The sequence below is a fragment of the Pelobates fuscus genome, chromosome 6 (assembly GCF_036172605.1).
Source record: "Pelobates fuscus isolate aPelFus1 chromosome 6, aPelFus1.pri, whole genome shotgun sequence".
Lineage (NCBI taxonomy): Eukaryota > Metazoa > Chordata > Amphibia > Anura > Pelobatidae > Pelobates > Pelobates fuscus.
This window is the reverse complement of record NC_086322.1, coordinates 143,429,279-143,455,432: the sequence shown is the minus strand read 5'-3', so window position 1 is coordinate 143,455,432 and position 26,154 is coordinate 143,429,279. Positions and strand designations below refer to the sequence as shown.

The window sequence follows — 26,154 nt, the reverse complement described above, 5'->3', positions numbered from 1 at the left end:
TATATATATATATATATATATATATATATATACACATATACATACACACACATACACTGTCTAGGTGTATTTTACTATTAATATATAATTATATATATATATTATCAAATTACACGTAGACTGATACTGATTAAATATATATATTATTGTTATATATATATATATATATATATATAATATAAAAAAATATATATATATAAATACGTAAAAAAATAAAATGAAAAAAATAATTAAAAATAAATAATTAAAAAATATATAGATGTTGTTATTTAGTTCTAACTGTATTGTGATATTAATATATATATATATTTATATCAAAATACACGTAGAACGAAATAATATATATATATACGTATATATCACTATATATACCTATATATAAATACAAATATTTAAAAAAAAAATTATATATATATATATATATATACATATATTAATTCTACACATATATTTATGTAATATTTTTACATAATTAGGTATCCTAATTAATTACAATTAGCGGGACCTGCCTGACAACCCATGCCGAAAGTATAGGGAATTTAATTTGCTATAGGGAATTTAATTTACTATATTTAACCCTATGTCTTTCCAAGACACCATAAAACCTGTACATGGGGGGGTACTGGTTTACTCGGAAGACTTGGCTGAACACAAATATCAGTGTTTCAAAACAGTAAAATGTATTCCAACGATATATATTATGTATTACAACAATATAAGGCTTGTGTTTCATTTTTTTCACATTCAAATTCGCCAGATTGCTTACCAGATTGTGACCCTATGGTAGCCCAAGAATGAAAATTGCCCCTATGATGACATACCATTTGCAATAGTAGACAACGCAAGGTATTGCAAATGGGGTATGTCCAGTCTTTTTTAGTAGCCACTTAGTCACAAACACTGGCCAAAATTGGTGTTTTTTGCATTTTTCACACACAAACAAATACTAACGCTAACTTTGGCCAGTGTTTTTGACCAAATGGCTACTAAAAAAGACTGGACATACCCCATTTGCAATATGTCCAGTCTTTTTTAGTAGCCACTTAGTCACAAACACTGGCCAAAATTGGCGTTTTTTGCATTTTTCACACACAAACAAATACTAACGCTAACTTTGGCCAGTGTTTGTGACCAAATGGCTACTAAAAAGGACTGGACATACCCCATTTGCAATACCTTGGGTTGTCTACTATTGCAAATGGTATGCCATTATGGGTGTAAATTTAATTCCTGGGCTACTATACAGTCTTAAAGGCAACGTAACCAATCTGGCAAATTTCAATTTCAAATGTAACACGCTATATTTGACCCTGTAACTTCCCAAAACACCATAAAACCTGTACAAAGGGGGTACTGTTTTACACGTGAAACTTTGCTGAATACAAATATGTGTATTTTTTTGCAGTAAACAGTATTATGACATTGACAGTTAAAATGTCATGTAGAACTAAAAAAATAACACAATTTCTTATTTTCTCCCATTTTTTTCATATTAAATTATGTTTCATAGCTAAATATTTGATATTAAATGAAAGCCCTGTTTCCCCTGAATAAAATGATATATAACAAGGGGGGGTGCATTTAATATGAAAGAGGTGAATTACGGTTGGACAGACATATAGCGCAAATGCCAGGTTTTGTTTACGTTTTGTTCTGTTCACAACGTGTACATTTGGCTCAGTCCTTAAGGGGTTACAATTAGGTAAATACAACCTCAGATGAACAACACATGGCTTATTACACCGTGTCATGATTTATTTAACAAAAATAAAGCTAAGATGGAGAAGCAATGTGCAAAAAAAAAAAACTAAGTGCACCCTTACTGCTTCCATATAAATTAAAAAGCCAAGTAGCAGACATGTGCTGCTAATCAAATGTCCTTGATTAATTGATTTTTAGCAAGTTTGACCACCTCTATAAAAGCAGCGGTTTTAGCAGCTGGTCTGGAGCATGAGCAATTGTTGCTGCCCATCAGACTGGGAAGAATTCTAAGGTATTTTCCAAACAATTTAAAGTTCTTCATTCTACAGTGAGGAAGATTATTCTAAAGTTGAAAAAATTGTAGACCGTTGCCAAGCTTCCCAGGAGATGACGTCTCAGGAAATTCACCACAAGGTCAGACCTAGTAATACCACAAGTTACATCTCAGAGTTATATCTCAGACTCTACAGACCTCAGTTAGCATGTTAAATGTCACAGTACCATTAGAAAAAGACAAGTATAGATTGTTTGGAAGGGTTGCCAGGAGAAAGCCTCTTCTCTCTAAAAAGAACATGGAAGCATGGCTTAGGTTTCGCAATGTTGAAGCTGAACAAACCAGAAGTCTTCTGGACAGACGAGACCAAAGTGGAAATGTTTAACCATAATGCACAGCACCATGTTTGGCAAAAACCAAACACAACAAATCAGCACAAACACCTCGTACCAAATGTCAAGCACAGTGGTGGAGGGTTGCTGATTAGCGCTTGTTTTGCAGCCACAGGACCTGGGAACCTTGCAGTTATTGAGTTGATCATGAACTCCTCCCTATACCAACGTATTCTAGAGTCAAATGTAAAGCCATATCTCCAATAGATAAAATGTGGCTGAAATTGGGTCATTCAACAGGACAATGATCCCAAGCACACCAGCAAATCTGCAACAAAATGGCTGAAAAAGAAAATAATCAAGGTGTGTCAATTGCCCAGTCAAAGTGCTGATGTCTTCGGAAGTGGAGTGTGCTGCTGCCGTGGAGGAGTCTCTGTGCTGGAAAAGAGGTAAGTCATCTTTATTTTACAGAACAAAGGGGGTGAACAGTAAACACTTTGCTAGAAGGAAGCTGACATAGCCTAGCAGTATATTTTGGATCATCATCATGCTGTAGGACGAACACCTTGATCAACGAGTCTTGATCAACTTGAAGTATACCTTCATGGCACTGCAGAATTCTGTGGTAGTCTTTTTTTTTTTAAAAATATTTATTTTTTATTCTGGGTTCCATTCATTACACAAGTTGCTTACTCTGGATCCAGCTATAAAGTATCAGACCATTACGCTTTCTCCTCCGTGTCTGGCAATTTGTATCACATAATAAGGAATCATCCTTATGCCTTATGCGACAATGTACAAAAAAGCTGTGTGGTGAACCAGAGATTTCAAACTTTGATTCACTAGTTCATAATATCTTCTCCCAGTCTTGAGTAGTCCACTGGTGGTGCTTTATAGTCCACACCTATTCTTCTTCTTCCTATAATTTCATCAGCTTTCAAGGACTAATTCACTTCCGCTGCCCTGGAACAGCTGTAAGTTGTTTAGTTGAAATCTGGGACTCTTTACATATTCAAAAGGACACGACAGTCACCCAGACCACATACTGACAACGAAGTGGTCTCAGTGCAGTGACCTTATTTTCTAACCCTATGTAAAACGTTGCTGTCTTTGAGAAACTGCACTGACTCATTAAAGCTCAATCATGTTATGCAGAAGGCCCCATAGGAAAGCATTGATTCATTGCTCTTTTGTAGTGGAGCTACAGTAGTGAATACATGAGGTTTTTGTTATTCATGTGCATTAGGCCCCCAATGATCATCTATGAATTGGAACATAGTGGAGGAGTCCATGCCTGCCCTGTGATGTTGCAGAAGGTCAGCAGTTCTGGGGGAGCCTCAAATTATAAATTTTATATAAAAATATGAGGACCTTTATCTGACTTTAGATTGGACACTATTGTGTTAGTAATACAAACCTGTACTCCTAACGCTATAGTGTTCCTTTCAATTTGGATACAAATGCAGAGGTTTTATGCTGCTCAGAACCATCTTTATGTCAGATGGTTACAGAGAAAGTGTAATCGTTATATAGTTTGGGGACTAATTGTTAATAATAACGTGTAGCTTTCCTTCTGTTTGCCCTTGATTTAATTAGTTTCTTTTAGTTGGCAGTCCATGTACCCTTGCTCTTTGCCAATCCTTCACTATGCCTACCTATCATGTTCTGCTGTGAAAGGTTTAAAAGGAGCACCTATACTGCAGTCACAATTGTTAGGAGATGCTAAGCTGTCTACTAATGCCATCTATGTAGCCAATTATAGCTTAATTAAAAGAGATGTGAAAGTTATATTTCATACTAAAACATGGAATTTTATATAACTGCTTAGGAACTTTATGAATTCCCTGGCAAAGTCTGTAAACTCCCATGTACGTTTATAGAATCATATATTATTTTTTCCCATGCTTTTACAATTCTACACACATTTAGTTTCATGTCAGCTATTTTTTTGTCTAATTAATTACTATTATACTGCTATATTTTTGCTGACTAAAATTAATTAAATTAAGTCACAAGTAACATAGATAACAAATAAAAGCATAGTAGCTTAGTTAATGCTAAGTCAAGAGTACTTCAATGAGTTTGGATTCTCTCCTGAGTGTGTGCTCTGGAACTAACCAATTTACAATGTGGAACTGGGAAACCCAGGTTCAAATCACAGTCCGACAATCTCACCAGCAACTGTCCTTGGGCAAGACACAAAATGTTATATATCCATCTTCCTTAAATCCTCATAGATTGTAAACTAATTTAAGCAGGGCCTTCTTCACCTCCAAAAATATCCTCTTTCTATAATTGTAAAGCGCTGCAGAATATACTGGCATTACAGTTGTAGTCAAAATTATTCAACCCCCATTAAAAATCATGTTTATTGTAAAAATGTACAGACTAGTAGATGTTTGCAATGAACAAATAAAGTAAAAGCAATTGAAATAGCTCAACACAATGAATGCTTCAAGTAGTTTCCTCAAATTCAACTGAAAATGCAACTTATATAGACTTCTCCAGTCTAAAAAAATTATTCAACTACTACATGGCAAGCATCTTTAGTACTTAATATGGCATCATTTTTCTGCTATGATCAGCTGCAAACGAGATGCATAACCGGACACCAGCTTCTGGCAGTGTTGCTGAGAAATCTTAGCCCATTGCTTGTGATTAAACGCCTCTAGTTCAGCAATATTCTTGGGTTTGCGTGCGGCAACCGCCTTCTTCAAATACCACCAAAGATTTTCTATGAGGTTCAAGTCAGGTGACTGTAATTGCAACTGTAGACTTTTTCAGGACTTCTGCAACCAAACCTTGGTGGGATTTGAGGTATGCCTGGGATCATTGTCTTGTTGGAAGATCCAATGATGCCCAAGCATCCTCACAGATGGAATTAAGTTTAGTGAAGGCAATTTTTTTAGAACTAAGCCCAAACCTAGGAGAAGGTACAACAGTAGGAATTCTTCCACCTCAGGCAATACTGAATGGTCTGACTCAGAGTCTTCAAGAAATAGCTCTAGAAATGGCTCCCTTTCTTGCAGATTCGTCGAGGGGAATCTTAAGAAATCAAGACAAGTCAGTGTCATTCTATAACATACCCCCCAAACCAATACAGAATCACAATCTAGAGCAGGATCTTTTTTAGACCAGGCTCTGCAGAACCCTCAGAAATCTAAGACCAAGAGACAGAAACAAATGGGGATACAGATCAGACAGAGACCGACAAAGGAAATAACTTCGGGTGACAATACTGAAAACAAAGTAATAAATCTTTCCAAATTTTTATTAACTTCAGCACACCTTTCTCTTCTAAATAAGGGACTTTCCTTTGTGCCATCCCTAGGCACTGACAAGTTTAATTGGCTAAAATATACAAATCTTTTTGCCAGAAAACTAGCACTAAGTGCATTACATAGAAGCACTCTAATGGTAAAAGAAATGGGTATAGCACCTGAGGATTATCCACAGTTGAGAACACTGGTAACATTACTTGAGGATCAAGAAAAAGATCCACCCCTTACTGATCTAAACCACTAAGTTAGTACACTCCTCAATTCAAAGAGGTGATGAATATAGATCTATGTATCCAAATGACTACTGACAAAATAGAACAATTACCTCTTGATAAAACACCACAAATTAGCAATCTGTCTTATGACGAAAACCTTGCACTAAGAGAATTGAGATCCAAACAAAAATCTCATAATAAAACCATCAGACAAAGGGGGGAAAAGAATAATACATTGAAATATGCATGACTCATCTTCATGAAATATCTTGCTATAAGAAACTTCCTGGTGATCCTTCCTCTTCATACCTAAATGAACTCAAACAAATACTTACCCAAGCGAGAGACAATGAACCACAACAACAATCTAAAACTTGGCTACAAGAAACTAAGGGAATCTACAGATGTGGCAGGTGTAAAGCGTGCAAATAAATAAAACCATCAAAAACAGTGGAATGCACGAACACAAAAAAAAAAAAACCCATAACCCTTAAAAGAGTTTGCCAACTGCAGCACAACAAAAGTTGTATACTTGATAACCTGCAGCTGTAAACAACAATATGTGGGTAAAACGTATCAAGAATTTAGAAGAAGAACTCTCCAGCACATTAATTCAATTGCAAACCCAAATATTTCAACTCCAATTGCAAATCGTGTGAGAAATTTCTATAATACGGACCCATCACATCTTTCTTTCCAGATTCTGGAATGTATTCATCTGAACACTAGAAAATGCAACTTTAATTTAACATTTCTAAAAAAAGAATTAAAAACCCTGTCCCAACATGGATTAAACAAAGAATTTAACTTTACACCATTTATCCACAAATAAATAATTAACAAATAATTAACAATTTTTAGACTGGAAGAAAGAAGATTTCGTCTAAGGCAAAGGAAAGGTTTTTTTACTGTAAGAACAATCAGGATGTGGAATTCTCTGCCTGAAGAAGTGGTTTTATCAGAGTCCATACAGATGTTCAAACAGCTACTAGATGCATACTTGCAAAGACAGAATATTCAAGGATATAATCTTTCAATGTAGGGTAATAACAGCTTGATTCAAGGATAAATCTGACTGCCATTCTGGGGTCAATAAGGAATTTTTTGTCCTAGCTTGTTGCAAAATTGTGCTTCAAACTGGGGTTTTTTTTTTTTTTTTTTTTTTTTCTTCTTCTCTTTTGGATCAACAGCAAAAAACAGGTGTGAGGAAGGCTGAACTTGATGGACGCAAGTCTCTTTTCAGCTATCTAACTATGTAACTATGTAACTATGTAACAAATAATAACATATATTAATATTACATGCATGAGCACACTCACATTTATAACCTTTTAAAATCAACTGTCACCTTGGACATAGTCTACAAATACATTAACATGAATTATGAGTAAAACTATTTACATAGCTACCTACTCTGACAACGATTTTCATAAATATGTGACAGCAGCAAACTTTTCATAAATGTTTGTATATATAGACTTAAAATCTTCAACCCCCAGACACACAAACACATAATTGTGTTTAAGTTTATTTATTTAAATACCTATCTCTTCTAACAATGATATCTACAAAGATCTGTGAGAGTAGTTAACTACTTATAATTGTTTGTATATAAATTTTAAATCTATTCGCTTTTATCTTCAGACACGTAAGTACTGCAAGGGTTAACTTAAACGTCATCTCAAACAACCCCCTGTCAAGCCACCATTGGTTAACACAGAAAATTACAACCAATCACTGATGACCTTAACATTCAAATATTCCGATACTTATCATTGTCTGGTTCCCCTCTGATGAGCCACTCTGGACGCTCACTTGAGAAATTATTAGTGCCGGCTTTCATCTCCGCGATCTGTAACGGCTAGCCGACACTATAATCAAATAGCATCCTCATTTCAACGATTACACAGTCCTCCTCTATTCAATACTTTTCTCTCTGAATTATTCAGTTGCAGAACCTATTTTCTTTTTTAGCAGTAGTAGCAGGGGGGTTTAGCTACAGAGCAGGCTTTTGTTAAGGGGTGCCCTCGAAGGCACTAGTGATCCTTACTTTAGATTTAGGAGCATTTATCTCTTAGGATTCAGATTTACTTACTTGATGATCACCCTTGACAGCATTATAATACAGGGACTCTCTCACTCTAGACTTGGGAGTGTCAGTCTTGTATTATTTCTTCTCCCCTCCCCCCCCCCCCCCCCCCATTTAATTTTGCTTCATTCTTCTGCCTCCTAACATACCGCAGGTCCATGGGGTAGAAAAGTTCCAGTTTTGCTTCATCGCTCCACAGAACAGAATCCCACAACTTCTGTGGCTTATTTATATGATTTTTCACTGAAACCGCAGTGCGTGTAGTAATTAAGTCTTGCCGCGGGTCTTTTTCAGTCACTCAAGGGTTTTTCATAATTTGCCTTCTCATAAATCTGGTTGCAACCATTAACACCTTCCTTTTTCATACAGGTGTAAAAACTTTTCCTTCAACTTTGAACATGCAATCTATGCTTCCAACGGTTTCTCTAGGAACATTCAGTGTCTTCACTATCTTTATGTTTTCTTTGTTTGTGAAGGGCGATGATCTCTTCTCTTAACTTTGTGGAGCATTCTTTTGACTTATTTAGCCATATTTCTAACATGCAGTCAAACATGGCACTCAACAAACCCCTAGCCAGTTCAGGCATTTCATGTGTTCCAGCTCAAACACACCTAGTGCAACTAATGAAGCCCTTGATTAGTTGCATCAGGTGTGCTTGAGACAGCACCTGCATTGCATATTTGTGTTGTTGTGAGGGATTCTATTCAGGGGGTTGAATCATTCTGAGACTGGAGAATTCTTTATAAGTGGAATTTTCAGTTGAATTTGGGTAAACCACTTGAAGCATTTGTTGTATTGAGCTATTTCAACTGCATTTGTTTGATTTGCTCATTGCAAACAGTGTAAAGTCTGTACATTTTGATAATCCTGATTTTCAAGGGGGATTGAATAATTTTGATTGCATCTGTATATAATTGATAAGAATAAAAACACCTTAGCAATCTTCGCTTTAATGGAAATTATTATTTTTAGTGACATTAGTCAGCAGTAACCCTTTTCTTGTGAGAATGATTTATGACTGTGATCTCTGCCATGTTGTTTTCCAGAACAAGTATTTTTTTGTAATATAAGTAAAAGTCCGGCTTATAACTATCCACTAATGAAACCAATGTGTGGTACTGCATTCCGTACTCTTTATTCTCGTGATGTTTGGCTAAAACTTTAAAAATAGCAACAACAAAAAATTGTTTTCATTAGAAAACAAATGTTAGTATTAGAGAGGTTTGGCTGGGTGTTTCTTGCTGCAGGCATGTTGGTAAGTGGAACTTCTGTTAACAGGCTGTGGATCTAAGATAAGCTTGAAGAAAACAAACTCTAATAAACACAGAGCTGGCGCTTGGAACCTTAGGAGCTTAGTGGCTACTCTGTTTCACTCGAAATACTTCTAGTGAAGCTTACTTTGGCATTGTTTGCATGGTCATCACAACTCGTATAAACTGTTGATTCCCCTGTTGAGTTACCGAATGCTTGTTGCATTTACACAACAGTACATCAAGAGAAACTGTCGCATTTTTGTTTGTCGATGTTTACAGTGCAGGTCTGCACATAACACCTGTGATCCTTGCATTAGTCTTGATGGTCCTTTGTGGACAAATATTTTCATGGGAAAATGGTGAATCTTCCCCCTCCTCCCCTCTGCTTGATAAAGAGCCTTTGATGATCAAAATAGTACTTCCCCACTATAATCATGCTTTTAGATTATTTTAAATAGCAGAAATTTTTGCTTTTTCAATCATGGCATTCACCCCTAAACACAAACGTTTTGGTATGGCAAATTGTAATCCGTTATTTATTTAGCGCCTTAGTTATTCAGCATTTGAATGACACACACACAGGTATAAGACGTTAAGTGACGATAATACTTGTTGCTTATTACTTGTTTTTCTTAATTTATTATGACATGTTAATTAATATGAATAAAGGAGCATAAACAATTAAATTACAACTGCTATTTTTCCTGGCTTCTACATGATTTTTCTAAATGTTGTTTTATTTCAGTTTTATTTCACCAGTGGATATGCTTTTCACTGTACAACAATATATCTTTTTCTTTATACTTAGTAAAAATATGTTTTTGGAAAGAAAAGAATATACTGGCCTAACTCTCTAATGGTGTGATAAATCACAGACCTAAACAAGACAAATCTATATGATTCTAGTTAAAATGGTTTTGATGTATTATTTACCATAGTAAACACATTTTATGGATTTCCTGGTGTAAATCACACTCCAGGCATATTAACCAATGCATGTCATAATATCTATGGTGCTAGATGGCTATGGGAGCAGTTTATCTGTGTTTGTCATGCCATTTGGGTTGGTAAACACTGATAGAAAAATTTAGGCACATTGTATTGCTCTTTGAAAATCACTTCTGATCATTTTGACAATACTTAAAGGACCACTATAGGCACCCAGACCACTTGAGCTCAATGAAGTCGTCTGGGTGGCAGGTCCCTATAGTTTTAACCCTGTAGCTGAAACTGCTATGATTACACTGAGAGTTAATCCAGCCTCTAGTGAAAATCACAGTGAGAAGATGCTGACGTCCATAGGAAAGCAATGAGTAATGCTTTCCTATGGGCGGTTTGAATGCGCGCATGGCTCTTGCCGTGCATTTGGAGCTGACGTCGAAGGAGGAGGAGAGGTCACCAGTGCCGAGGGAGCCTGGCGCTGGATTAACGTAAGTGGCTGAAGGGGTTTTACATCTAAGGTAAATTACATCTGTTTGAAAGTGAAACCAGTTTTTTTTTTTCATGCAGGCTCTGTCAATCATAGCCAGGGGAGGTGTGGCTAAGGCTGCATAAACAGAAACAAAGTGATTTAACTCCTAAATGACAGTGAATTGAGCAGTGAAATTGCAGGGGAATGATCTATACACTAAAACTGCTTTATTTAGCTAAAGTAATTTAGGTGACTATAGTGTTCCTTTAATATTGTTTAATGTGTGAACTCCAAATAGGGAGGTTGGCTTCTGTATGAATTCTATTTTAATCAGTTAACCATAGTGTTTTCCATTTCGCAGAATCACGGCATTGAAGCTCAGTTTTCTTCTCACCCTCACCCTTCGTGGACCATTAACTGGGAAAATCTCCCTCCTGCTGCTAGTCCTGCAGAAGGTTAGTGCAGAAATGATTTTGTTTTGCAATGTAAGCCAGCCTGAGCAAGCAGCGATTTATTGATCTCACATGTATGAGCAGGACTGTATTTCCCATCATGCGTGGAAAACTATTACCTAGGAAACCATTTTTTAATAGTCCCAATAGAACATAAAGAACGGATTATCTAAGCAACATGACCACAACTGTAGTGGTTATATTGCCAGTAGTCTCAGGGAGCTATCCCCCAGTTCTTTGTCAAAAGCTATTTTGACCGCCTCTTCCTCAGCTCTCAGAATTTACTCTTCCACATGATCAGTGTACATCTCATCCTACCTGGATTGCAGTAATTGGTTGAAAGCACTTGGTTAACTAACTTGCACCACTCTATATAAAAATACCTGCTTCCCTAACCCAATCAAAAATCCACTTGGATAGAGTTGCTGATGTAAAAATTGTTACTCTGGTACAATGAATTACGGAAGGGGAGTGGGGCAGGGTAGGGATATTGTGACGGCAGTCACCATCACTGGGAGCAGAAGGACACTTTACAAAGATTCCTAAATTGTTCCTATGTCTAAGTTACCCTGTACTCATTATAGGTGCAGAATGTTTATAATGTGATTGTATATTTTTAATTGTCTAATTTAATTGTTTTAAAAAGTTTTGTATGTTAGTTCCATTTGGAACAGTGTCCTGTGTGGTTTTGTAGGAATCCTAGCCACAGAGGAGCGTACCTCTTGGCTGGCTGCATGATCCTTCTAATCCTGGAATAAATCAAGAGAGCTAGGCTTCAGAGCTGCAATTACCTTTGTAAAGGCAATATAAATCACATTGCAGGCAGAGTTGAATACCTGCCTGGAAGAAGGACTGCAGTGGAATAGGCAGAGGGAACGATACCTGTCTGGAAGGAGAGCTGGAGCCTGGTGGAAAAGCTCAAGAAGGACCCCAGTCAAGCCACGACAACTGTGGCAGAAGAGCAGCAGTTTTCCCCGGTTCCAGCTAGGAGGTACCTAGCTGGGGTACAGGGAGCTCCGCTAAAGATATAAACAGCAAATATTGAGGAGTTCCCTGTCCCCACCATCCATAATTATAAGTAAACAAAATATTTTAGAAGGGTTTGACTTCTTACTCGGGGTCCATCTGGTGTCCCTACCCACCTCTCTGTATACTACAATAGAGCCAGTGTTCTATCAAAATCCCCTACCCTCGTCACTTCCGGTGAGGGAAATCAGCTGGATCCTGTGCTGCACATGCGTGCTAGCACTCCTTATACTCCTCCACAGCAAGGTCCTGGAAGGTAAGTAAAACTAGTTTTACACTTAAATTATAGTTCGTGCATTCACTAAGCTTAGGCACACGGGACATTTAGGGTTAAGTGAGGGTTCAAATGAGGGTTTTTGAATTTGATAGAACACCGACCGGAAGCACTTGCTTAGCTCAGAGTTGAGAGTTTCCTGATGCAGGGGACACAGGAAGAGGGCCTGAGGACTGTAAGTGAGAAATTGAGCCATTCTTAAATAGTTTGACTACTTAAATTGGGGAACCCCCAGGGAGCTGCTGATATCATAGCCACTACAGCGTACAGTAGTGGTTATAGTGCTTGAGGTGTTCCTTTAACGTAAAGGATATAAATAAATGTTTGGCAAGATGTAGCTAGGAGCCACAATCCATATTTCGTTTTTTTATCTTTGGTATTGATATTAGTTAGCATTTGTCTACCCCAATGGTGTATTAGGAATTATCAAAAAAGACTGGAGCACTCTCTGTTAGATAAAATACATGGAGTGAGGTATTCCAGCTCTGAAGGCTAATATCAGTAAACGAATTATAACTTGAAGGTGTTGCTAGCCACAAGAGTAGAATGTTGATGTTAAACAGAGCTCCACTGTGCAAAACCCAGAAAAGAAAAAAATAACAATTAGAACTGTAAGGTTTGAGATGACAAAATTGAAACCAGCAATGTGTTCAAAAACACGCAAGTATACTCTAAGCCTGAAAAAAAATTACTTCTAGAACAGCAAATGTTAAAGCGACCATTGTGTCGAATGTATCTTAGGATGGATAAGTAAACCTGCAAGCTGAAGCCATAGAGATGGATAAGAACGGAGGTTGAAAGAGGACTTGTCCTTTAATATGATCAATTTTATCAATTTCATGCTAGTTGCTTTAGCCCTGGATATCCCCGAGGTGGTGGTGTTAGTTGATAGAGCACATAGAATGAACAAGCCCTAATATATACTGGATCTTGCTTCTGAAGATGTCCATACACACACTCTAATCCGATATAATATATGTTCTACAGAGGGCCAGCAGAGTGAAGAAAGACTTGCCAAAGTATACATCCAAGAATATGCTGACCTCTCGACTGCGACACTTCGACAATGAAAGACATTCCAGGTTATTTCTTGAGCATTGTAGCCATAGGCTCCCTAGTTCCAGGAATGGGTCTACAAAAGCCATACTCTTGCTGGAGGAAGGTGTGGCAGACCACCAGTGTATTGCCGCCACGGACTCCCTTTCCCAGTGTGAACAAGCTCTACCAAGTGGTGTAAGTGATTATAGCTGGTATAGCTTTCCCCCCGTACATTAGTCAAGACTGAATGCTGGGAGTAGATCTGTTTATTTCAGACAAGCACTCTCAAATTATACACAGACCCCCAGCAGGGGGTCTTCATACAGGAATATAGCAAGCTTCTCCCTGGCGTCCCTATGTCTGGGGTATAATTGCGTCAGGAAACTATAACTCAATTATCTCTCAGTTACAGGGAAAACATAAAAAATAATATACAACACCCCAAAAATACCCCTAAAATGCATAGGAACCCTACATATCCCCAGATAGCCCTGATCTGAGCGCCCAAGTTGGCCAAAAAGCGCTCAGATCCGTTCAGTAGTATGAAATCGCCAACGGGGTAAAGTCTTGACCAGCTGGCCACGAGGTAGAAGCCCAAAACAACAGCCGGTCTCTGTTCGGGGGTTCCGGTACGAATACCACGCAATATATTTGTATGCTTCCAAGGAGCAAATGCTCCCTTTAGTTGGTAGTTAATATCTCCCGAACGCCGTTCGTATAGCTGTGACGGGCAGCGTTACCATCTTCACCGGTGTTCGCACGAGTGCCTAGCTTCAAAGAGTTCCATGCACTGCTGCCTGCGTTCACGAGAAAAAATGGCTGCCATCCATTTTGTCGACCACTTGCGTTCGGTTTCACAAAATGGTGGCCACCCAGGGGAGCATTCACTAATTGTTTCCTTTGTAGTTTTGCACTTGTTAACGAGTGTTCCAACGTTTTAATGAGGTGCTGGGATGGTCCTCGTTCTGTAGCTGAACTAAGTGGGTTCGAAAAGGAATTCGAAAAGGGAATAGTACAAGTACAAGTCATGGGGTATTTCTTCACAGAAGGCATTTACACACTGGGTCTATGACCTGCCAAAAAAATTCAGCACAACTGTTGTATTGGAAAAGTGTATAGAACCATCCAGACTGAAGAAAGCACATACATCAGACAGATTGTAACTGCTGTAGAAATTGCAACCTGTCTGACTTGTGTGCTTTCTTCAGCCTGGATGACCTTTCTGTAGCTTAAAGGGACACTATAGTCACCAGAACAACTACAGCTTATTGCATTTGTTCTGGTGAGTAGAATCATTGCCTTCAGGCGTTTTGCTGTAAACACTGTCTTTTCAGAGAAAATGCAGTGTTTACATTACAGCCTAGTGATAACTTCACTGGCCACTCCTCAGATGGCTGTTAGAGATCCTTCCTGGGTCATGGCTGCCTAAAATGCATCCAAACATTCAGTATCTCCTCCCACTGCATGCAGACACTGAACTTTCCTCATAGAGATTAATTGATTCAATTCATCTCTATGAGGAGATGCTGATTGGCCAGGGCTGTTTTTGAATCATGCTGGCTCTGCCCAGATCTGCCTCTTTGTCAGTGTCAGCCAATTCTATGGGGAAGCATTGTGATTGGATCAGGCTACCACTTCTGATGATGTCAGCAGACTGCTTGTTTTTTTTAGGCAAACAGCATGCAGATCTACAGCTTCTGGCTTGCACACAGTAAGATGTTGCTATATATATGGAGACATGAGGGGTCTAGGGGGGCTAGATGGTGGTTTTAACACTATAGGGTCAGGAATACATGTTTGTGTTCCTGACCCTATAGTGATCCTTTACTATTGATGGTTTCCTCAATAGGATTTCCCACCTAGGTGATACCATTATTCTGCACAAGAACCTTGAAGCTGATACAAGTATACAGCTAGTAATCCGTTGTTTTTTATTTTCCTCCTGGGGTTAGTTGAATCAAGATACAAGAGTTATTGCTTTTTACCAAGTTTAGCACCGTTACCACAATTATGCATCGGCCTGTTGTCATAAATCCTGCAGGTGTCTAAATGCTAACTATTACGTGTTTTTGTTACATTTGCCTTTGTAGTCTTGTTTGGAACTCATATTTACATTTCATGTTTTTATTTATTTTTAGTTCCATTCATCCTGCATTGCTAGCAATGAGCACTTGGATATTTAAAAATGTATCTTTACTTTTCCTTTTTGGTTGTTTTTTTTTTTTTATCTGATGGGTGACTTCCGACCATTTTTAATCAGAATTGCAATGCTCAGTTGAGACAGCACTGGCCATTTTATTTATTATATTTAACCTCATTTCCTAATGCACACCTGCTGGTGTTTCTAATTACCAGGAAAGATGACATGTTGTGCCAGAATCTACAAATCATTAGGGTCATCGGTCTAATCATTAATTGGTTGTATGGTTTCTTTATTGAGTGAGTTTCTCCTTATTTCACTATTTGTTCCATTAAGAAACGGCTCTATCTCGATAGACGGCTGCATAACAGCCTACAGCAAGGTAAAACATACCTTCAGTCTATGTGAGAACTTAGTGTTATATCTGCAAAGCATCCGTGGTAGAAAGAGGATCCAGGCACTCCAAGTATCTTCAATTGTATTTATTTGGATAAGTCAGACACAGAACCGTTTCGACCCCTGAATGGGTCTTTGTCAAGCTTATACATTTATATTAATATATAAATAAAATAAATCTCCAAAATACTTGATAACATACTATTTAAATAAACCTAAGATAAACTTCCTGAATACAAGTTTAAGGTGTCTTTAAAAGACACATGATGTAACATAGCTGTGGGCAGAGTACCGCAGTGGGATAAAGGTGACCTTTGTGCAGTGAATTTGGAATTCTGGTTGCCTTCAAACAGAGAAATAGCAATTCTTTAATTTCCTGTCTTCTAGAGCAGCAAATGGGTTGCGTGTTGGAGCACTAGTTTTGTAAACTACACCTGCATCTTTTTCTTTACAAAGACAGGAGATTGAGTTGAAAGCTTCCGTTCTCCCAGCAGACCCACAGGCACATGTGTATGTTTTTGACCTGAGAAAACCACTTCTGTATGTGTTAATCCCTTGTAAAGCTGTGAACTCACAGGTTATTGACTGGGATGCTGAGTGATTATTGGGCAGGCTGAATCTTAATGAACCCTTCTTGGCAGATGCATTTCCTTACTGTTGGCACGAGATCATCCTCGTAAGGCTCAGACTTTTCATCGTAGCTTAGGGAGGAATTTTTTTGAAGGGGATATTAGACAAATCACATGGCTGAGCACAAAATAAGCACTTCGTAAGAAATTAAATCCCGCATCACAGAAACAGCGTTTTATTTCTTAAAAGCATTCATTTTTTTGACAGCATTAAGTGAAGAAAAAAAAACGATGTAAACCAGACTTTGCATTTAAAAAGATGAATTGTCTCCACCACAAATCACTTGACAGTCATATAAATACTAGGATATAGGCAGATGGTTGAGTAAGTGGGTCAGACAATTACTTGTCAGTAACCGGCATCAATGCACACAATTGGCCTAAGATGCTTACAACCAGGGAATGCTGTCTGGGTGGATTTGAAGATTAAAGACTTTGTGTTTAAAAAAACATAAATTCACGTCAACATCAAAATGTTACTAAAAGTCACGTGATGCTGATTAAGTATTAAACAACAAAGTGGGGTGCTCTATGCATTCAGATGTAACTGCTTGCATAGGAAGTAACTCCTAAAAGTGGCACACAGGATGGAGTTAATTTGGAGTGCACAAAATAGGATACAATGAAGTTTAGGCAGTCTGAAACCTGGGACAGTCAAGAATGGTGACTCTAGAATCAGGAAATAAGACAACTGTTGAAACTGGACATGATACTGGTGGACAGGTAAATTATATGGATAGCATAGCAGCTAGGCTCAAATGTGCCATTGGAGGGTGAAAATGCAGTGATGACTAGTGGAAATTCACTCTTGCGGAGTGTGACAAGGCTTGCAGTGGCGAATGACTATTAAAGCCTGGCTAGTGACCTAGTGTAACTGTACCTGTGGCTTCTCTGCTTCATTCTGCCATGCATGTTGAAACTGAAACAGTTTATCAGTTTTGCGTGTGTACTGATGCCATGTGTCTTTTACCCATCCATTTTGACACAGCGCACCATTCTTGCATGGGTTGTGATGTATACTGCTCCACATTGGTAACAATGGGCATTCAAAATTTGGCTACATAGACGCTAACCATTAGCGACTTACTACAGGTTATGTATCATCCAGGGTAAAACTGGATTATTTCTCTGTCATGGTTTCTGTATACCCTAAACTGCTTTTGTTATTGATTTATTTGTCTTCTGATATGTTTGACTATTCTAGAGGTCTGTAATCCTGATCAATACCTGTTTCATGGACTTGTAACTTTGTGTACTCTTTTGACCTGTTTATGATTACTCTCTGTCTTCTTGCTGTCATTCTGCCTATCTGTGCTGTGTGCTAGCTTAAACATTCTAAGGTATGCACTTTTAATCTCTGCCCTATCTTTACCTAGGTTTGAATGTTAAGGTTAGGCTAGTTTTGACACATAGGACTTGAAATGTTAAAGGGACACTCGAGGCACCAAAACAACATCATCTACATAAATTAGTTATGTGTCAGGAGGCCCCCGGAGACACTCTTACCTCAAGGGATTAAAGCATTAGAGAAACGTCCCCAAGCATAGATTTGAGGGATTCCCTGCTCTGGTGCACGTGTCTATGTTTGTGGAAAATTCCCTGAACATAGACCAGCTCTCTAACATAAGGAATCCCTTGAATCCCACGCTAGAGAGCTGGTCGTAAGTCCAAGCCGTCGTTAAACATGTATGTCGTTGAGTGAGGACCACCTGTATTTCTCCTCCTTATCTGCAAAGTGTGAACTTGATTATGATACATTTTCTAAAACTTTAATATAACTTTTAAAAGGTTAACACAAATTATAGGGGTTTGATATGTTTTCTGTACTGGTGTATATTCCAGAGAAGCAACAGTATCCCTTTTAAAAGCCAAATAAACAATTTTTTATTAAAATGTTGGCTGTATAAATGAATACCATGTCCTTCTGCAAAACAAACTCAGCTCACTTGCATTAAAGGGTCACTATAGGGTCAGGAACACAAACATGTATTCCTGACCCTATAGTTTTAAAACCACCATCTAGCCCCTGTGAGCCCCTCATGCCTTCATAAATATAGCAAAATCTTACTGTATTCAAGCCTGAAGCATGCTGTTTGCCTCAGAAAAACAAGCGGTCTGCTGACATCATCAGAAGTGGTAGCCTGATCCAATGACAATGCTTACCCATAGGATTGGCTGAGACTGACAAAGAGGCAGATCAGGGGCAGAGCCAGCATGATTCAAACACACCCCTGGCCAATCAGCATCTCCTCACAGAGATGAATTGAATCAATGAATCTCTTTGAGGAAAGTTCAGTGTCTGCATGCAGAGGGAGGAGATACTGAATGTTTGGATGCATTTTAGGCAGCCATGACCCAGGAAGGATCTCTAACAGCCATCTGAGGAGTGGCCAGTGGAGTTATCACTAGGCTGTAATGTAAACACTGCATTTTCTCTGAAAAGACAGTGTTTACAGCAAAAAGCCTGAAGGTAATGATTCTACTCACCAGAACAAATTCAATAAGCTGTAGTTGTTCTGGTGACGATAGTGTCCCTTTAAGGTTGTTGGCCATGTAAATGTTTTGCTTGTTAAATCCAGTTGTTGGGGTTCTTGTGTGTTAACACAGATTTCTTGGTTGCAGTTCAAGCTACGTATTTTAATTATGATATAATTAATGTGAAATTAAGTTGGAGCTTCTGCAAGCATGCCTTTTTATTTGACTGTTGTGTCTTAATTGACATCCCAACATTTTGCTCATTAAGAAACCACTTGTGGATGAACATTCCTGACTGTAATTTGTTGGGTACAAGGCACTAGATGGCAGTAAGATCTGTTAAGATAAAGACTGTTTGTACAATTTGGTTTGATGAGAACAAGCTGTGCTATGAAAGGTAAATTATTGTTTATGCTGCACAGCAATTTTTCTTTTACTTTTAAAACTTGCCAATCTGCTTATCTCTTGTAATATGTAGGTATTAAAATAAATAATAAGACATACAAATGTGAGTGAATTGTGTATAGTTATATTCACCACTTCAAGATATACCGTACAGGGAGTGCAGAATTATTAGGCAAGTTGTATTTTTGAGGATTAATTTTATTATTGAACAACAACCATGTTCTCAATGAACCCAAAAAACTCATTAATATCAAAGCTGAATATTTTTGGAAGTAGTTTTTAGTTTGTTTTTAGTTTTAGCTATTTTAGGGGGATATCTGTGTGTGCAGGTGACTATTACTGTGCATAATTATTAGGCAACTTAACAAAAAACAAATATATACCCATTTCAATTATTTATTTTTACCAGTGAAACCAATATAACATCTCAACATTCACAAATATACATTTCTGACATTCAAAAACATAACAAAAACAAATCAGTGACCAATATAGCCACCTTTCTTTGCAAGGACACTCAAAAGCCTGCCATCCATGGATTCTGTCAGTGTTTTGATCTGTTCACCATCAACATTGCGTGCAGCAGCAACCACAGCCTCCCAGACACTGTTCAGAGAGGTGTACTGTTTTCCCTCCTTGTAAATCTCACATTTGATGATGGACCACAGGTTCTCAATGGGGTTCAGATCAGGTGAACAAGGAGGCCATGTCATTAGATTTTCTTCTTTTATACCCTTTCTTGCCAGCCACGCTGTGGAGTACTTGGACGCGTGTGATGGAGCATTGTCCTGCATGAAAATCATGTTTTTCTTGAAGGATGCAGACTTCTTCCTGTACCACTGCTTGAAGAAGGTGTCTTCCAGAAACTGGGAGTTGAGCTTGACTCCATCCTCAACCCGAAAAGGCCCCACAAGCTCATCTTTGATGATACCAGCCCAAACCAGTACTCCACCTCCACCTTGCTGGCGTCTGAGTCAGATTGGAGCTCTCTGCCCTTTACCAATCCATCCATCTGGCCCATCAAGACTCACTCTCATTTCATCAGTCCATAAAACCTTAGAAAAATCAGTCTTGAGATATTTCTTGGCCCAGTCTTGACGTTTCAGCTTGTGTGTCTTGTTCAGTGGTGGTCGTCTTTCAGCCTTTCTTACCTTGACCATGTCTCTGAGTATTGCACACCTTGTGCTTTCGGGCACTCTAGTGATGTTGCAGCTCTGAAATATGGCCAGACTGGTGGCAAGTGGCATCTTGGCAGCTGCACGCTTGACTTTTCTCAGTTCATGGGCAGTTATTTTGCGCCTTGGTTTCTCCACACGCTTCTTGCGACCCTGTTGACTATTTTGAATGAAACGCTTGATTGTTCGATGATCACGCTTCCGAAGCTTTGCAATTTTAAGAGTGCTGCATCCCTCTGCAAGATATCTCACTATTTTTTACTTTTCTGAGCCTTTCAAGTCCTTCTTTTGACCCATTTTGCCAAAGGAAAGGAGGTTGCCTAATAATTATGCACACCTGATATAGGGTGTTGATGTCATTAGACCACACCCCTTCTCATTACAGAGATGCACATCACCTAATATGCTTAATTGGTAGTAGGCTTTCGAGCCTATACAGCTTGGAGTAAGACAACATGCATAAAGAGGATGATGTGGTCAAAATACTCATTTGCCTAATAATTCTGCACGCAGTGTATATACTTGAGTATAAGCCGACCCGAATATAAGCCGAGGCCCCTAATTTTACCCCCACAAAACTGGGAAACTTATTGACTCGAGTATAAGACTAGGGTGGGAAATGCAGCTGACCGGACCAGAGCGGAGGAGGAGGGAGCTGACAGGAGCTGCAGGAAAGGTAAGTTACAGCTATCTGCCAGCCCCCACAGCTCCTTGTCTGTATTATGGCAATGTAAGTTGACATAATACAGACATTGACTCGAGTATAAGTGGAGTTGGGGTTTATCAGCACAAAAAATGTGCTGAAAAACTCGACTTATACTCGAGTATATACGGTAAGCTTACTGTATTGCACTATTATTTTTATTTTTCTTATTCCGAGGTCCTGATTTATTGGAAACACTCGAGAATATATGTATGTACAGTTTGCATAATTATTAGGCGCGGTATACGCCCTTTTCTGTTCTCATTAAAATAAATGTTTTTTTTTTTTAATTTATAATGTTAACAAAGAACACTGACCCGATTCCCCTGCTTGTATATATCTCTACGTCCTGTGTGTGTGTAGATTTTACTACATGTATGTTGCATATACAAGCGAAAGATACATAATGAAAGTGGAATATTTCATGTAACAAGACAAGACAATGCATCGTTAAAACTGATTTCTTTGTTGTTAGAGCACAAATCGCACTTGAGAATATGGCCATTGTCTAATTTGTTTGTTTGGCTTGCTGTATTTTTTTGTAATCTCTCCCATATTTCACTTTTTACTTATCTAGGTTATATTAACTAAATTTATTAGTGAACTATGAATGCAACAGGTAGACAAATGTAAATGTTCTTGTTCGTATTAAAAGGTTACTCCATGCACCATAGGGATTTTTAAAATTTATTTTTTTAACTATTACTCTTCTTGTCCAATAGCCGAAGCATTATCCCAATTTACTTGTCATGACACACAAAATAATTTTGGATTTGGGCACCTGCCTAGAACCCTGGACATAGACAGGGTTATTTACTAAACCACTCCATATTTATCTGAATTAAATCCAAATGAGACAAAAAAAAAAGCTGATGTGGAAAAATTCATCCAACACAGCAATAGTCACAACGTTTTTCCCATTCAGATTTAATTAGTAAAAAGTCTGAGTTTGAATAGCCCTGGGTTTTTTACCCTCCTCCCATAGTGTGGGACATTTACTGCAAAAAGCCTTAAGGGAATGATTATACTCACCAGAACAAATACAATAAGCTGTACATTTTCTGGTGACTATAACGTCCATTTAAATTTTATTTTGGTCCATATTTTTGTGGCACCAAGCAGCACAAGCCTCTTTTTCTGCATGCTCTGCCATTTTCCACTTTATTAGAGATATATGAGGATTGTAACATTACATTATGTCCTAGTACACTCAGCCTGTAAAACCTTTTAGAAACAGAGACTCCAGATCACTGAATAAAACCACATGAAAATTGAAGTCCCAGAGGCTGTAGTGCTCCCTGGTTCCTTGAGACATGAGCACCCTTCTTGCAAATGCATCACACCATCATCATAGTTATGTTACTAGCTTCATCACACGCTAAAAGTAATAGGTTCTCCACGTGGGTAATGAGCTTGGTACCTAGAATGGTATCTTAAAATGACAGTACCTCCAGGTTTCTCCAATTCTGCAGACATGTGCCTGACATAGTTAGTCTCAGTACAATTACATTCACTGAACTTTCACAAACATATTCTGATTAGACAGCTTTTACTGGCATGTCCATGTTACCTGAAAAAAATAAAATCCCACTGGATTCTTGTGTCCATTTTGCAGCAAGAAATGCGTGGCTGCTCTTACTCTTCTTTAGTACTGCTATCTTAAGCATCTCTTACACAGTGAAAATTATTTGAAAGCTCGTAAAAGTGGACCTGTCGACTAAAAATAACTTCATTTATAATTTCCATTTAATTGAAAGAAGGTCTTTATGTTGTCTTAAATGTTTCTCAACAGGTGAAACGTTTTTTTTAACACATTTAAAAAAAAAAATTCTACCTGCCTTTAAGCTAATTACCCTAATGACAATTATTGCACACATTTAACACCTGCCTCCTTAATTTCTTTCAAATGTCCCATGTCACTAGAATGTGGAATCTGTCTTAAATCAAGATTTAGAAAAAAAGTACAAAATAAGCAAATAGCTCACTTTTACAGTGCTCTCACTACTGCAAGGGATTCTGGGTAGGCATATGCAAATTAGCTGAGCAAAGAACCGCATTTTTGCCTCATAATTCCACTTTATACATGGATTCCTTGAAATATGTGTCTGCTGTATACAACTACCATCATAAAACATAAAGATCTTTTGGTAGTATTAACCCTGTACTCCTACAGCCCAGTATTAAGCAGAGTTATTTAAATTTAGTATCCATGGTAGACGAAGAGTTGAACTACTGCCAATGAAGATACATAAGGAAGGTTCAAGAAAGTTATAGCACTCCGCACATGTAGCTGGGGTTGCATCTGATTCTACCCAATGTTGGGGCCACCCAGCTATTATTTGCTTGATGCTTCCCACATTACTTGTTCCATGACAGAGTGCTCTACGTTAGTTGAATGGAGTTAAAGCCAGGTCAGGAAAGTGATGAATTTACACAATTTTTTTGCCCCCACATGCTCCAAAACGTCTCCAGAAGTCAGATAGTTCTTAGCTGAAACATTTCTAAAATGCTTGAACGGACTAGGAGAAATACTGATGTGGAAAAACAAAAACACAAATACAATTCACTGGAAGTTTTCGCATAAATGTATTAATTCTATTAGCAATGTAGATGACGTATATTTAAACCGTTAAGATTAGTTTCTACTGAAAGGCTTAGTAAGGAACAAGCTGTAGAATGTTACCTTCCGAACCTTTACTGATTGATGGGCTCAACACTTAAGGTGACAACTGAAAGGTAAATGATGCGTTCATCCCAAATGCATATTCAGCTTCTCAGTCCATCATCATAACTCATTATCCTGGTGCTTCAGGCTGTCTCATGTCATTTGTTAAAATAGATTATATTAAATATTCATGGAAAATGACTTGATTATGTTCATAAACTACATTACATTGAATCACTTTTTTTTTTTACTTCATTGCTGTTCCTTATGCCATATCTTTGTGTTACTAGCTTTATGCTGGAGTTTAAAGGACCACTATAGTGCCAGGAAAACAAACTTGTTTTCTGGCAGCATTGTGTTAATAGGTCCGCACGCATTCAATCAGTCCATAGGAAAGCATTTCTCAATGCTTTCCTATGGACGCAAGCGTCTTCTCACTTTGAAAATCACAGTGAGAAGCGCGGAAGTGCCTTTAGCGGCTGTCAGTGAGACAGTCACTAGAGGCTGGATTAACCCTAATGGAAACATAGCAGTTTCTCTGAAACTGCTATGTTTACAGCAGGCAGGGTTAACCCTAGATGGACCTGGCACCCAGACCACTTCATTGAGCTGAAGTGGTCTGGGTGCCTATAGTGGTCCTTTAGCCAGATTTCAAAAAATTGTCTTAACTGCTGTGGTTGGCTCTCCAAATATGTAGCTCATTTGTTTGTGTGTAGATGTGTTTGTTACATGTGCAAGCTTGGTCTGTGTGTGTATGGCTGCCTAGAATTGATGGATGAACATGCATACATTGTGTTATTGTGCTATTTTAACATTGACTGTGAAATTAATTAACTCAGTGGCAGTTTCAGAAATTGCCAGGAGAGAGAGAAATAAAGTCAAAATAATTTTTCAAACAGTAAAGATAATGGACTGAATATGGATTTGTGTTTTTGTCATACTGTGAAAACTTTACATGATCTCCTCCTTTATCTCACCTGCTTACTGTACTTTTATTATTACCTTTGTCATGCTTGCAGAGAGTTCTGTGTGTGCCGGTATGTGTGAAATATCTGTACATTTACTGCACGGAACGTTTGAGGAAATATGTATACATGTGTAAGGATGTGTTTATCTTTGTATATATGTACCCAAATGACAAGATCATTGCAGTATGCAGTGATAACTAACTACACAAATTAAATGTATTGCTTGAGGCCTGACGAAGATAGGACAATTTTTAAAGGCTTGTCGTCTAATATGTAGTTGGTCCAAAAAAAAGGTATCCAAGACAACTACTGGTCCGGTGGTCCTACCATGCTTGGTTGCATGACCAGGAAAATTGATGATAAAGCATAAAGTTGGATTGGCTATCCTAAACTTCAAGGGACACTATTCTCATCCAGACCACTTCATCTCAATGGGTGCAATTTTCTTTCTTTTTTTTAAATTGATTATAGAAACTACAATGTTTACGTTGCATGGTTAAAGACACTTCTATACTGAGAGCCCCCTAGAGGCACTTCCGCTGTACTGGATGAGTAAAAACGTGGTCACATGACGAGGAAGCCCCTAGCGGAAAGCATTGATTCAATGCTTTCCTATGGGGAAGTGTAAGTACATGTGGTACTCATTGCGCATGTGCATTAGGCTTTGGATTTAGGTTTGAACATCCCTCCTCCATAAAAGTTCAAATTTCACGCAAAATCTACACTTTTATGAATTGATTTAGGAACACCCCTTCCAGATGAGTTTCCACAGGGAAACATGATCAATAGCCCGCTCAAGTGTCAATTTCATCTGAACAAGAAGGTAAACTGTCATCACTGACGGTCTTCACTGGGCGGAGCTAAGCAGCGGCGAGAGAATGCTCGCTGTTAGGGGGGGAAAAGCATACACTTTTTTTCTAATTTATGGGAGGGACATTTTGGAATTAGAGCATTAAAAGAATACTTTTAAATGATAAAACCGGATATTGTTTTTTAATGTTGGTATAATTTTAAGACTGCATTTTCTATATACCTATATTGTTGTCTATCTACTTATCTATCTAAGGTGTGGCCCTTTACAGTCTCCTACTTGACATCCAGCAACAAATAAATTAATTACATGAATAAGCATGGCGGACGTCTCCTGAGTGCTGTTTTTCTAAAGGGAGGGCATATCTCTGGATTGCTGCCAATGTTTATCTAAGTGAAGGTACACCTTCATTCAAATACATGCAGAGGTGCAGGGGAAGA

General features: G+C 38.1%; 1 protein-coding gene across 1 annotated transcript in view; it reads left to right on the top strand.

The window, feature by feature from the left end:
* The window catches only part of GSTCD (glutathione S-transferase C-terminal domain containing), a 143,278-nt gene that overhangs the window by 65,378 nt on the left and 51,746 nt on the right, over positions 1 to 26,154 (top strand). Inside the window, exon 5 of the mRNA XM_063458384.1 lies at positions 10,919 to 11,012. Within this exon, the coding sequence (XP_063314454.1) occupies positions 10,919 to 11,012 (94 nt within the window). The remainder of the gene's footprint in view (positions 1 to 10,918; positions 11,013 to 26,154) is intronic.